The sequence below is a fragment of the Falco rusticolus genome, chromosome 4 (assembly GCF_015220075.1).
Source record: "Falco rusticolus isolate bFalRus1 chromosome 4, bFalRus1.pri, whole genome shotgun sequence".
Classification (NCBI taxonomy): domain Eukaryota; kingdom Metazoa; phylum Chordata; class Aves; order Falconiformes; family Falconidae; genus Falco; species Falco rusticolus.
The window spans coordinates 50,904,933-50,916,453 of record NC_051190.1 but is presented as its reverse complement, the minus strand read 5'-3'; the positions used below and the strand labels follow the sequence as shown (position 1 = coordinate 50,916,453).

The 11,521-nt window shown below is 63.4% G+C and overlaps 2 protein-coding genes across 3 annotated transcripts; both read left to right on the top strand.

Moving 5' to 3' along the window:
* Positions 1-277: 277 nt before the first annotated feature.
* On the top strand, positions 278-4,842 carry LOC119146512 (zinc finger protein 777-like). The gene is made up of 6 exons (XM_037384319.1): positions 278-413; positions 1,053-1,179; positions 2,397-2,510; positions 2,813-2,932; positions 3,030-3,164; positions 3,690-4,842. Exons 1-6 carry the CDS (start codon positions 324-326, stop codon positions 4,370-4,372), a joined length of 1,269 nt encoding a protein of 422 aa, XP_037240216.1. The 5' UTR covers positions 278-323; the 3' UTR covers positions 4,373-4,842.
* Positions 4,843-5,330: 488 nt separating this feature from the next.
* Positions 5,331-10,548, top strand: LOC119146505 (zinc finger protein 777-like). 2 transcript variants are annotated; one of them, XM_037384308.1, is made up of 5 exons: positions 5,331-5,376; positions 5,566-5,961; positions 7,208-7,334; positions 8,126-8,188; positions 9,058-10,548. In XM_037384308.1, the coding sequence occupies exons 1-5, from the start codon at positions 5,353-5,355 to the stop codon at positions 10,110-10,112; spliced, it is 1,665 nt and encodes a 554-aa protein (XP_037240205.1). In that variant the 5' UTR covers positions 5,331-5,352; the 3' UTR covers positions 10,113-10,548. The 2 variants fall into 2 exon arrangements, with proteins under 2 accessions (XP_037240205.1, XP_037240204.1); XM_037384307.1 differs by having other exon boundaries at positions 9,055-10,548.
* The last annotated feature ends 973 nt before the right edge of the window (positions 10,549-11,521 follow it).

Below are 11,521 nucleotides of genomic sequence, written 5' to 3'. Positions count from 1 at the left end.
GGTGACGCTCCCGCGGCCGCTCGCCGCAGCGCCCCCGCCGGCCGGCGGCCCGCAGCACCGCGCCGCTGCCGTGATGGACAGCTGTCCGTCACCGAGAAATCGCTGATCTGAGGGGGACAGCCAGCGGGGAGGCAATCCGCCGAAATCCCCCCGCAGAGGCGTTTTCCGGCGGGGGAGCCCGGCGCCGGGAGCCCCCGCCCCGCAGAGGTACCGGCAAGGGAGGGCAGTGTGCAGTGGCGCCCGGCCGGCAGGGGGCGCTGTGCGGCTCGGAGGGAAGGCGGGCCGGGGGCACGGGCTGGCCCCTGCGTGGCCGCGGCCGGGCCATGGCGGAGCTGCACGCCCACCTCCGGGCGCCGGAGCGGGCGGAGGCGGCGGTGTGGGACGCGCTCCCCTGGGAGCTGCCGCTCCCCGCGGTACGGCCGGACCGAGGGAGGCGTGGGATGGGGGTCCCTGTGGGGCTTGGGGGGGGGTCTGTGGCCCTGGGGCCGCTTAGGGGGCTGGGGGCGGGTGGTGGGGGCTGGAAGTGGGCCTGGCGGGTCACTTAGGGGGGGCTGCTGTGCGTCTGAGGAGGGGCTGGTGATGGGCCATGGGGGCTACTTAGGGGGTTGGAAGCAGGCCTGGGAGGGGTCACGTAGGGGTGTATTGTGGGGCTGAGGGGGGTGGGTGGGCTGGTAATGAGTGGGGGGGGCACTTAGGGGGCTGGGGGTGGGGCAGTGGGGCTGGAAGCGGACCTGGGGGGTCACATAGGCTTTTGTGGGGCTGAGGTGGGGGCCCACTTACAGGGATGGAAAGAGGCCTGGGGCGTCACATAGGGGGCCATTGTGGGGCTGAGGGGTGGCTGGGGGCCAGTGATGAGCTATGGGGCAACATAGGGGGCTGGGGGGGGTATGATGGGGGCTGGAAGTGGACCTGGGGGCTCACTTAGGGAGCTGGTGGGAGGTTGAAGAGGCTGAGAGGGAGCCTGAGGCACGCTTATGGGACCATTGAGGGGCTGGGAGCTGTTTGGGTGGGAGCTGCCCCCTCCTAAAGCCCAGCCCCTCCTGTATTCCCAGGTGCCAGTGAGTTTCGAGGACATCACGGTGCACTTCAGCAAGCAGGAGTGGGCGAGCCTGGACGATGGGCAGAAGGAGCTGTACAGGACTGTGATGGAGGGCAACTACGAGACGCTGGTGTCCTTGTGTAGGCTCCGTTTGTGCTGGTTTGGCAGCTGCCATCGTTGCCCAGAGAGCTCTCTCTTGGGGTTACTTTACTGCCTCTCTGCATGTCACTAGGCTCTCCAGCCCTCAAAGGACCCCCTGAATTCCCTGTCCCCTCTGGCAGTGGTCACAGGAGGGGGTAGTAAGCACTCAGTGTCTCCTTCACTTGGAGAACAGTGATCTCCCTGGGTTCTCATCACAGAAATTCCTTCTTCCACACCTGTCTAGATCCTGGTGTGACCTGCTGTTGGCCCAGCAGATGTGCCGTGTGTTTGTCCCAGCGTGGGGCATGAGGCTGGCTGTGCTCCCTCGGTGCAGGGGGGCAGCTAGGCAGGGGAGCAGATCTGGGGCAGTGGCTGGCGTGCTTCTGGGTGGATTTTCAAATGCATGGCCCTCACAGCTGGGAATGGACTTCCCAAAAGGTCCAGTTGGACTCAATCTTAAAGGTCTTTTCCATTCTAAATGATTCTGTGACACCCCGCTTAGCCTGCCAGGGCCTTGTGCTTGTAATTAATTCTCTCCAGTGCTCAGGTGATGGAGCAGGGGCCTGGAACTCCCAGCCAGGGCTGTCCCCTCTTGCCGTGGGACATCCCTGCAAGCGCAGCCCGAGGAGGCAGAGCAAAAGCTCTGAGGAAGGAGGTGAGGGGCGAGTGTGTCCCAAGGCAGGGCAGGGAACTCCTGCCTTCCCATGGCCGTGCCGCTTGTTGCAGTGGGGTGAGCCAGCCCTTCACCCTCAGCCAGTGCTGCCTGCTGGGGCGGAGCAGCAGTACCAGTATGTGGTGGTTGGAGCCAGTACAGGCAGTGGGGCAGACTGTGGGGAGGTGCACTCAAGCTAATGTTCGGTCAGGAGCCTTACAGTTCTCTTCCCGTGCTTCAGGGTATTTTCCTGTCTGCAAGGTGAATTTCTGGGAGAACAGGGGGGCCTCTGTAGCAGGGATTTCCCCCGCATGGAGCAAGGATGGATTTTCTTGCCGTTGTTGCTGGGGGACATGCTAGAGGGGTCTTTTCATATTCCCCCTAGAAGCACTGCCTGACGGTCCCTTTTCGCGTCCATAACTCCCTGTGTGCCAGCGCTGCTACTGCCGCGGTTAGAGATGAAGTTTCTCCAGGCTAGGACTGACTCTCTGTTGACAGGCTGTGGGTGCACCCACAAAGACGCTGTCGCACCTTGCCTCTGATGTCTGTCTTGCTCTTGAACAGACTGTGCCCTGTTCAAGCCTGAACTCCTATTTCGGCTCGAAAGAGGAGAAGAGCTGTGTGTGCCAGCAGAGTCAGACCTGAAGGCAGCAGACGTGTCCCCGGAGCCAGCCGCAGGTGTGTGATGCTGTTTCTTCATGTCAGACTCCTGGCACCTGGCTGCTGGCCGGGACGATTGTCCCCAACCACAGGGACTGAGGTGTCTCCTGTGATCGCTGTGGACAGTGTGCTGAGAGAGGACACCGGGAATGTGTGCTGGGACACATAAATAGGCAACGCTCCCCTGACCCAGCAGCTGCGGTGTGCTGCAGAGATCCTGGTGCCCGGTGGGCCCAGGAGGGGGGACCCCCGCCTCTGCACTCCCTGCTCTGAGCTCCCAGCTGGCTGCTGGTAAAGCCATGTGCCCTTCTCCTCTGCAGAGCCAGGCTGCCTGAGCAATGACAGTCTGCTGGAGCAGGTGACAAAGGAGTCTTGCGAGGAGAATTGTAGGGACCTGAAGGAAAGCAGGAGCCTGGCGATGACGGCAGACTGCATTGCCCGTGAGTGGCTGGTGAACCCGGTATATGCGAGGGGTCCTAGGCCCCCTGCCTGCCTGTTTCTCACCCAGCATCATCATCGCTCCTCTTGCCTTTACAGCACACATCCCTCACGAAGCCACCGCTATCCCAGCAGATCTCAGCCAGCCAACCCTGTTACCTTCCTGCCCGGTCCCTACACGTTGTCACGAAGAGGTGAATCCGAGCTGGTCTCCAGCGCCGCCTCCTGCAGCAGGTACTGGGGCAGAGCCCCGCATCCCTCCTTGGCAGGGCTGGCAGCCTCAAGGAACACCGGCTGGCTCAGAGAGTGGCGGGAGGTTTGCACAGGGCTCACTCTGGGACTTTCAGGAAGGGTTTTTACACAATTCAGGCCAAGAAAAGGTTCTGACAGTAAATCCTGTTGCTGGCCTCGAAGCCATAAAGGATGAGGCGTGGTGTGGTGTCAGCCAGCCCACCCAGTTGATTTGCTTTGAAGGATGACCCCCGATGTTTCTGTTAAACGCCCTCGATCCTACCTAGGTGACATTTGCCACTTCAGACTGCCCTTGCGGTGTCTGTGGGGATGAGCTGTAGCTGTGCTCATCTTTTACGCGGTCCAGGTGTGAAGATGCGGAGTTGGAAGAGGAGAGCAGGGCCAAGATGTGTGCTGGCTGGGGAGGTTGTGGGAGGCGAGGGGAGGGTTGGGAGGAAAGCCCTTTGCTGTTTATGCCTTCTCAGAACCGCATGGAAAAGTAATACTTGGGTTCTGAAAAATTTCCAGCTGATGCCAATGTGGGGGTCCCGATGGAGGTACCGCAGGAGGAGGTTGTTGCGGAGAAGCAGGCAGTGCCTGTAACACCCTCGAAGGGTCTGGAAGAGGAGGACACAAAAGATTCAGGGAATGGTGGCCAAGGTCTGGTGGCAGATGTTCCCAATGAACTGGTTAAGGAGGCAATACCAGATGTCCGCAGAACGATGCCACAGGCAGATCCCAGCTGCACCATCACCTCCCCAAGAAAGCCCATAGAGAGCCCCTGCGTGGGCCGGACTGCAACCTGCCAGCGAAATTCCACCCGGGAGAAATCCTACTCCTGCCCTGTGTGCAGGAAAAACTTTCTGCTGAAGATCAACCTGATCATCCACCAGCGGAACCACAGGAACAGCGTGCCTTACGTCTGCACCCACTGCGGCTGCAACTTCATGTCCAAAAAGAAGATCCGACGTCACCTGCGGTTCTGGGCGTCCAAGGGGTTCTGCCAGCCCTTGGAGGGGGAGCAGTGCCCCGGCCGGGCAGTGGGCCCTGCCTCCCAGCCCTGCACCCAGAGCAGTACCATGTGGCAGGTGCCCAACCCCAACCAGTACCCGCTGTCGCCTGGGGTGATGTACACGTGCAACCTGTGCGCGGAGAACTACTCCAGCCAGCGCTTCCTGGTGCTGCGCCAGCACAGGCTAACCACCGCCTGATCCTCTGGCCCTGCTGTGTCAGGTGCCTCACTCAGCCTGCTGACTTTGTCTGCTGCTGGCAGACCCTAGCAGGCGCCGGCACAAACCAAAAGACTTCCATAGCACATCAGAGGGTCCACGTGTGGCAACGTGCCCCTGCAGGGACCAGCTCCCCGTCACCCATTGAGGTGGAGGCGGGAGGCACAGCAAAAGCGCAGGTGGGAGGCCAGCGGGTGTGCTGGTGATGGGCTGTGCTCCTGCCATCTCCTCACTCCCTTCAGCTGTGGGTGTGAGCTGACCGAGGAAGGCTGGAGCACCGGCAGCGTCACCCAGCTCCTGCCCACCACCGGGATGGATGGTGCCTGGCCCTGTCCACGCAGACCCTTCATGCGCCAGTTGTTCCTTGTTCCTTGACCCCGGGATGGTGGGACAGCGCGAGTGGGACCCTGTTTCTGGAGGGCACCAATAGATGCTGTAGTCACCAGGATGTCTCCCATGGCTCCATGTGGCTTCCTTCGGCTCTGGGGGGGCCTTGCTGTGCCTGGCTGGGGTGGGGTACCGGGAATGCCGGTGGGTTCCTCCTGGTGGGATGTGATGGGGGAGTGATGCCAGGGGAGCACTGGTGTGTGTGGGTCAGCTGGTGGTGGGGGTCTTGTGGGCTGGAATAGTGGCAGGTGGGAGCTGCAGTGTCAGGGCAGGGGTGAGGATGGGATGGAGGTGAGGATAGCGTGGGATGCGGACGGAATGGGATGGGATAGGATGGGGTGGGGACAGGGATGGGACGGGGATAGGATGGGAGGGGATGGGGACACGATGGGATGGGATTGGAATGGGATGACGGGATGGGGACACGATGGGATGGGATTGGAATGGGATGACGGGATGGGGACACGATGGGCCGGGCCGGGGTGGGGATGGGCGGGGGGTGCGTGGCGTGGCGGCGCCGCGGGCGGGCCGGCAGGGGGCGCTGTGGCGCGGCAGAGGCGGCGGTGCGGGCGGCCATGGCCCGCTGGGGCCCCGCGCAGGTACCGGCTCCCCTCACCCCCTCGCCCCCCGCCCCCCGGCTCCGGGCGGCCGGTCCCGGCCCTGTCCCTCGCCCGTCCCCACCCCGGCGTCAGCCCGCGGGGGCGGCGGGCCCGGGCGGGCCCTGGGCCGCGGCGAGGGGCCCGGCCCGCCGGTATGGCGGCCCCTCACGGCCCGTCTCCTCTCCGCAGCAGGAGCCCGAGTGGGCGCCCGAGGCCTGGCAGCCGCCGCCGCCCCCCGCGCCCGGCCCCGAGGCGGCCAAGCCGGCCGCGGCCGAGATCTCGCTGTGGACGGTGGTGGCGGCCGTGCAGGCGGTGGAGCGGAAGGTGGAGTCGCAGGCGCTGCGGCTGCTCAGCCTGGAGGGGCGGGCGGAGACGGCGGAGCAGAAGGTGTCGGGGCTGGAGGCGGCCGTGCGGGACTTCGGCGGGCGGCTGGAGCGCAAGTGGGCGGCGCTGGCCGCGCTGCTGCGGGACAACGCGCGGCGCCTGGAGCACGTCGAGCGGCAGCTGCAGCACCGCAGCGGCTGGGCGGCCCGCCCCGGCCCCGGCCCCGGCCCCGGCCCCGGCCCCGGCGGCCACCAGCCCAAGGTAACAGTGGCGAGCCCGCGGGGGCGTCCCTCGGGCGGCAGGGACGAGCCCACGGGGACAAGCCCCAGGTGACAGGGGCGTGCCCACGGGGACATGCCCACGGGGACATGCCCACGGGGACGGGGACGAGCCCACGGGGACGTGCTCACAGGCACAGGGATGAGCCCACGGGGATGGGGGTGAGCCCACGGAGACAAGCCCCAGGTGACAGGGACATGCCCACAGGGATGAGCCCACGGGGATGTGCCCACAGGGATGGGGACGAGCCCCGGGTGACAGGGACATGCCCATGGTGATGGGGACGAGCCCTGGGTGATGGGGACGAGGCCTGGGTGATGGGAACGAGGCCTGGGTGATGGGGACATGCCCACGGTGACGAGGATGAGCCAAGGCAGACAGGGATGAGCCAAGGGTGACAGAGGTAAGCCTTCAGTAACAGGGATGTGCCCGTGGTGGCAGGCATGAGCCCCCACTAACAGTAACATGCCCACAGTGACAGGGACAAGCCCCTGCTAATGGGGACTAGTCCCAGCTAACAGGAATGTGCCCAAGGTGATGGGGAGGAGCCCCAGATAATAGGGATGTGCCCAAGGTGACAAACAGGGACAAGCCCCAGCTAACAGAAATGTGCCCAAGCTAATGAGGACAAACCCCAGCTAATGGGCATGTGCCCAGGGTAACAGGGACAAGGCTCAGGTAACAGGGACAAGCCCCAGCTAACGGGGATGTGCCCTGGGCACCCATGTGGCCAGTGAGATGTGGCATGGGTTTTTGTGGAGAGCTGCCCACAGCAGCATGGATGCGGCCCTGCCAGTGCTCCGCGTCGAGAGCCAAGGCAGCACCTGGGGACCTCCTGCTCTTCCCTGTCCCCGCTGAAGAGGGGGAGCAGAACATGACCCCCCTGAGCATTTTCAGCCTTGTTGGGTCCTACTGGTCACCTACCAGTGGGGCGGTGCCTTCCCACTTTGAGGGGGTTACTGCTCACCCAGCTGTTCCAGGCTGCCCATGCGGCTCAAGGGAACGAGAGGTGCTCGTGACCCTGTCCCGGTTGTGTGGGGGGACACAGCTGAGCCTCACTGGGCTGCCTTGACATTGTTCCCTGTGTTCAGGCTGTGACACGACTCCTTCCACAGAAGTGCTGGGCCCGCACTGCCTTACCCCCCAGTCCGCTTTCCTGGGGGAGCGGTGGAGCTTGGGGGATGGATGTGGTGGGGCAGCGCCAAGGCAGTGCCTCCTGCGGTTTCAGGTGCCAGCAGCGTGTGAGGATGATGCAGCCACTTTGCCGGAGCAGGAGTGGGGGAGCTTGGACAGCCAGCAGAAGGAGCTCTACAGGGTTGCGATGAAGGGGAATTACGAGGCTGCGGTCTCTCTGGGTGAGGATCAGTCTCGGCTCACGTGTCAGATGCGTTAGCGTCCCTTGGGCTGAATCCAGCTTATGGCTGCTTGTAGGCTGCGGTGTCGTCTGGGCGATTGGAGAACAGGTAGTGAGAGGTGAAATCATTACACCTTTAAGGTTTGGTGCCCTTTGGTTGTGGGTGACAGCTGTGCTTCATGCTCACCCTGTGCATCTGAAGAACACCTTGTCTCACCAACATCACGGTGCTTTCAGTCGGGGCACTCGGACACTGCCAGGATTTGGCCCTCTGTCACTCCTGACTTGCCCTGTGAGGCTTTTCCCCCGTGGGCAGGAGCACTGCCAGAGGAGCCAGTGTCCACTGGAGTCCCGGGACTCAGCACAGTGTCTGCAGGAGCAGAGGAGACCTTTCCCATGCGGTCAGGACAGCGTGTGGTGGGGATTTCAGGAGACGTGTCCATGCTGTGTTCTGCAGCCTGTGTTTGTGTGCCATTTTTTGCCAGGATGTGGACCATACATATACCACCCTGTAGGGCTTTGCTGTAGACAGGCCTAAATTTTAGCACTAATTATTTTTGGCTGAAATTTTGAAGGCCAAGTGGCTGACAGTTGCTTCTTGGGGTAATTGAAATCATTTGCATGGTTTGGCCAACACCAGCCTGCTTGCTGGGACGGTCCTGGGACACCTGAGCAAGCCACTGCTCTGGGACCCCAGAACCCCTCTGGGTGTCCCGCAGCAGTCCTTTATCGAGGAGAGCTGGTGCTGGTCCCCAACATCAGCAGCTGCTACTGCCAGTTCTTCCTTCCCAGGACCCGGGGATGCCAGCTCCAAACCTGCACTGCTGCAGCCAGCCGAGGACGGGGAGGATTCAGGTACGACAACCCACGGGCTGCTGGGGAAGGGAGCGGTGTCAGGGCACCTCGGTGGCCGCGAGTCAGGGCAGTGAAGGCTGAGAACGACCACTAACGACACACCTGGGCTTGGCAGGGTCTGTGCTGGTGTGCTGCTCTCCTGCTGCCCACACGCCGCTGCTGCCTGCCCACAAAGCAGCGGGGCAGGAGCCTGTGCGTCTGCAGCACTGCCCCTGCCACTCCTACTGGAGACAGGACCAGCCAAGCCCATCGCGTCCACACAGGGAGTGCCTCCAGTCTTGCACGGGGTTGGAAGCTGTTGGGATTTAAGCCATGTGATTAGGGCCTCCTTAAAACTTTTAAGACCAAATCTTTAAGCCCAGAAGAGCCCCCTTGCCAGAAAGAGCCCAAAATAGGGAGACTTGAGGCAAGGCTTAGCATGGGGGTGGCTCTGTGGCTGTATGCCTGCAGGCAGATGCTTCCTCCTGCTCCTGGAAGGTTTTGCTTTGATCCTTTTCCCCAGATTCACCCACCTAAACTCTGCCATTCCTGACAAAGTTCCTTCCAGGACAGAGGAGTCTGCAGCCTCAACTTTGCCTTCACATTTCCTCTGTTTTGGTTTCTTTATGCGTATTGCGTTGTCAGTCCATCAAATGTCCCCAAGGTCCAACAAGATACCCAGATAACCCCCAAAAGGTGCCAACACTCCACCCCACGTGCCCCTTTCCTGCTTTGCTCTCGATAAAACCTTCCTGCTCCATTTCTAGTAGTGTGTTTGCTGGTTCGTCTCGCCAGTGTGCTGCTGGGGAAGCTCAGCCTCCACTCCTGCGCTGGGGGTGCGGGCACGGGCAAGCTTCCTCTGCTGGGAACGAATTGCTGTCTTTCAGCAGGTGAGAAGGTCGTGATCAAGACAGAAGAGCAGCAGCCCCTGGAGGAAGGATCTGAAATCCTGGCTCTGCCGCCGGCACCCTCAGTGAGACTGGAAGAGGAGGTTCCCCTGGGCCAGGTGCAGCCGATGCCCTGGGAGAGCCACGCTGGCTTGGACGGGCAGAAGGCAGGAGAGGGCTTAGGCGAGTTCTGCAAGGATGGGACCGCCCAGCCGGAATTTAAGCCTGTGGTGGTGCCAGTGGAAGCTCACCCAGCCCCAGGCTTGCCCTTCCCAACAGAGCATGTGCTCGGTGTGGGGACTGACCAGCTGTTTGCGCTGCCCCAAGGAATGCCTCTGGGGGAAGACACCACCGCAGAGGTGGCCTCGGAGCAGCCCAGCTCAGAGCAGCATCGTCCCTGTGACGCAGGGGAAGAACCTCGTGCCCTCCCGCTGGGCTGGAAGAGCGTCCGGCTGAAGCGCAACCTTCTGGTGCGGCAGCAGAGCCAGGCGAGGAAGAGCAATGGCTCCTTCATCTGCACAGCCTGTGGGAAGAGCCTGGCTCACCACGCTGCGCTGCTGCGGCACCAGCGCCTGCACACGGGCGAGCGTCCTTTCCAGTGCCCTGCCTGCGGGAAGAGCTTCAACGAGAAGTCCAACCTCAACAAGCACTACCGTATCCACACCGGGGAGCGTCCCTACCGCTGCCCGGCCTGCGGCAAGGGCTTCATCCAGAAGCACCACCTCCAGAAGCACCAGCGCATCCATGGGGTGCAGCTGCGGGGTGGGTGGGCCGGCCGGCCTACGCGGGCCAGCGCCGCCGGGGAGCGGCTTTACCGCTGCATCGAGTGCGCGGAGAGCTTTCCCCAGAAAGCGTCACTGGAGGAGCACCAGCGCCGGCACACCCAGCAGCGGCCCTTCCAATGCAACAGCTGCACCAAGAGCTTCCGGCACCGGCAGTCTCTGAACCACCACCAGAAGGTCCACGCTGTGGCCAGCTCTCCTGCCATCAGCTTGCCGAGCCATGGCCGGGAGCTGGAGACCAGCCCCTGCAAGGCTGTGACCCAAGATAACCGGTAGCGTGCAGGCCCGAGAAGGGGAGGGGCAGCATTTCTCCAGGCTGTTCCGCAGAGGTGCAGCGCCAGGCAGCTGGTGCCACATGCCGTGGGGCTGGCCGCAACGCCGTGGGGCTCTGCACCGCCTGGCCTGAGAGGAGCAGGATGGGGGCAGGCTGCTGCGGTGTGCGGCAGGGGAGTGGGCAGGGGGGGCAGGGACTGGCCCGGGGGTCCGGCAGCCGGAGCTGAGCCGGGTTGTGCCACTGCCCTGCGGGAGGGAGGTCTGGCTGAGGGGCAGCTGTCAGGTACCACGGAGCGGTTGAACTCAGGGTTATTTAAACACTACCGGTGTGGAGGTGGCGTGGGGGCGTTCGGTGGCCCAGGTAGGGGCTGTCGTGGCTGGGCAACAGCCAGGGTCGTCGGATGAGCCGGGAAGAGACTCAGATAAAGGACTGGGCTGACATGGTCTCCTCTTGTGCTCAGGGGCGTTGGCGAGGGGGGCTGGCGCCGCACCACCGCTGCCTTGCGAAGGAGCCTCTCCTGTGGGTGCAGTCCCATGCGCAGCTCCGGCTTGGAGCCATCACCCACTGCTTCCTACCACCTTCCCAAAGGGTGCGAGGCCCTTTGCTCTCGGGTGTGGGGAAGGAGCCCAACCGTCTGTGCCCCCCCTCCCCGAGTCCTCACCGTTAACGCAAGCCAGGAGCTGGAGTGCAACCCCTACACCGTGGGACCCCCCAGCAGTGTTCAGGGTGCAGCGCTGGCAGGACAGAGTGCTGCCTCCCGTGTACAGCCCTGCCCCTGGCGCTCAGCACCACTCCATCACCCGCCTTCCCATGGTCCCTTTGGCCACTTGTCCTCCCAGCTGGGGAGAGCCCAACCTTCCCAGCCGTGGTCCCTGTGGGGTGTCCCCAAGCAGTGCTCATGCCCCCTGCTTCGGCCCTCGTGTGGGGGTAGGCTGGGGTGGTGGTGGCCATATCCACTGAGGGCACCCCTGCGGCTTCGGCAGCCATGCTGGGCACTGGCAGGACCATCCAGCAGGTGCGGGAGCTGGTGGGAGCATCCTGCCCCTCTGCCCAGCCCCAGGGCATCCACCAGGGTGCTGTCCCCAGTGCAGAAGACTGGGACATGCTGGGGGTCTCCAGTGAGGATGAGGATGGTGGCAAAGTGCCAGCGTCCCCCTGCAGCGGCTCAGGGGCTGCTCAGAGCGGAGGCAGCACAGACGACAGGCCCAGGCTCTGTGGGAGGCTATGGGGCCTTGTGGTCCAGCTGCCCCAGGCACAGCCCTGCTGTGGGGGCTCCCCGAGCCCCCCAGCAATGGCAGATGGCAGTCCCACACCTTACCCACATTCACCCTTGGGACATTCCCCAGGGTCCTGACCAGCAGAAGGGGGTAACAGAGCTGCCAGCAGTGACCCCCACGGCACCCCCAGGCTA

What these genes read in the sequence shown, in the direction of transcription:
- LOC119146512 (XM_037384319.1), top strand. Translation starts at nt 324, where the DNA reads ATGGCGGAGCTGCACGCCCACCTCCGGGCGCCGGAGCGGGCGGAGGCG. An exon ending in GGGAGCTGCCGCTCCCCGCG is followed by an intron (nt 414 to 1,052) that starts GTACGGCCGGAC and finishes CTGTATTCCCAG; the next exon opens with GTGCCAGTGAGTTTCGAGGA. An exon ending in GTCCCCGGAGCCAGCCGCAG is followed by an intron (nt 2,511 to 2,812) that starts GTGTGTGATGCT and finishes TCTCCTCTGCAG; the next exon opens with AGCCAGGCTGCCTGAGCAAT.
- LOC119146505 (XM_037384307.1), top strand. Translation starts at nt 5,353, where the DNA reads ATGGCCCGCTGGGGCCCCGCGCAG. An exon ending in CCGGCGGCCACCAGCCCAAG is followed by an intron (nt 5,962 to 7,207) that starts GTAACAGTGGCG and finishes CTGCGGTTTCAG; the next exon opens with GTGCCAGCAGCGTGTGAGGA. An exon ending in CGAGGCTGCGGTCTCTCTGG is followed by an intron (nt 7,335 to 8,125) that starts GTGAGGATCAGT and finishes CTTCCTTCCCAG; the next exon opens with GACCCGGGGATGCCAGCTCC.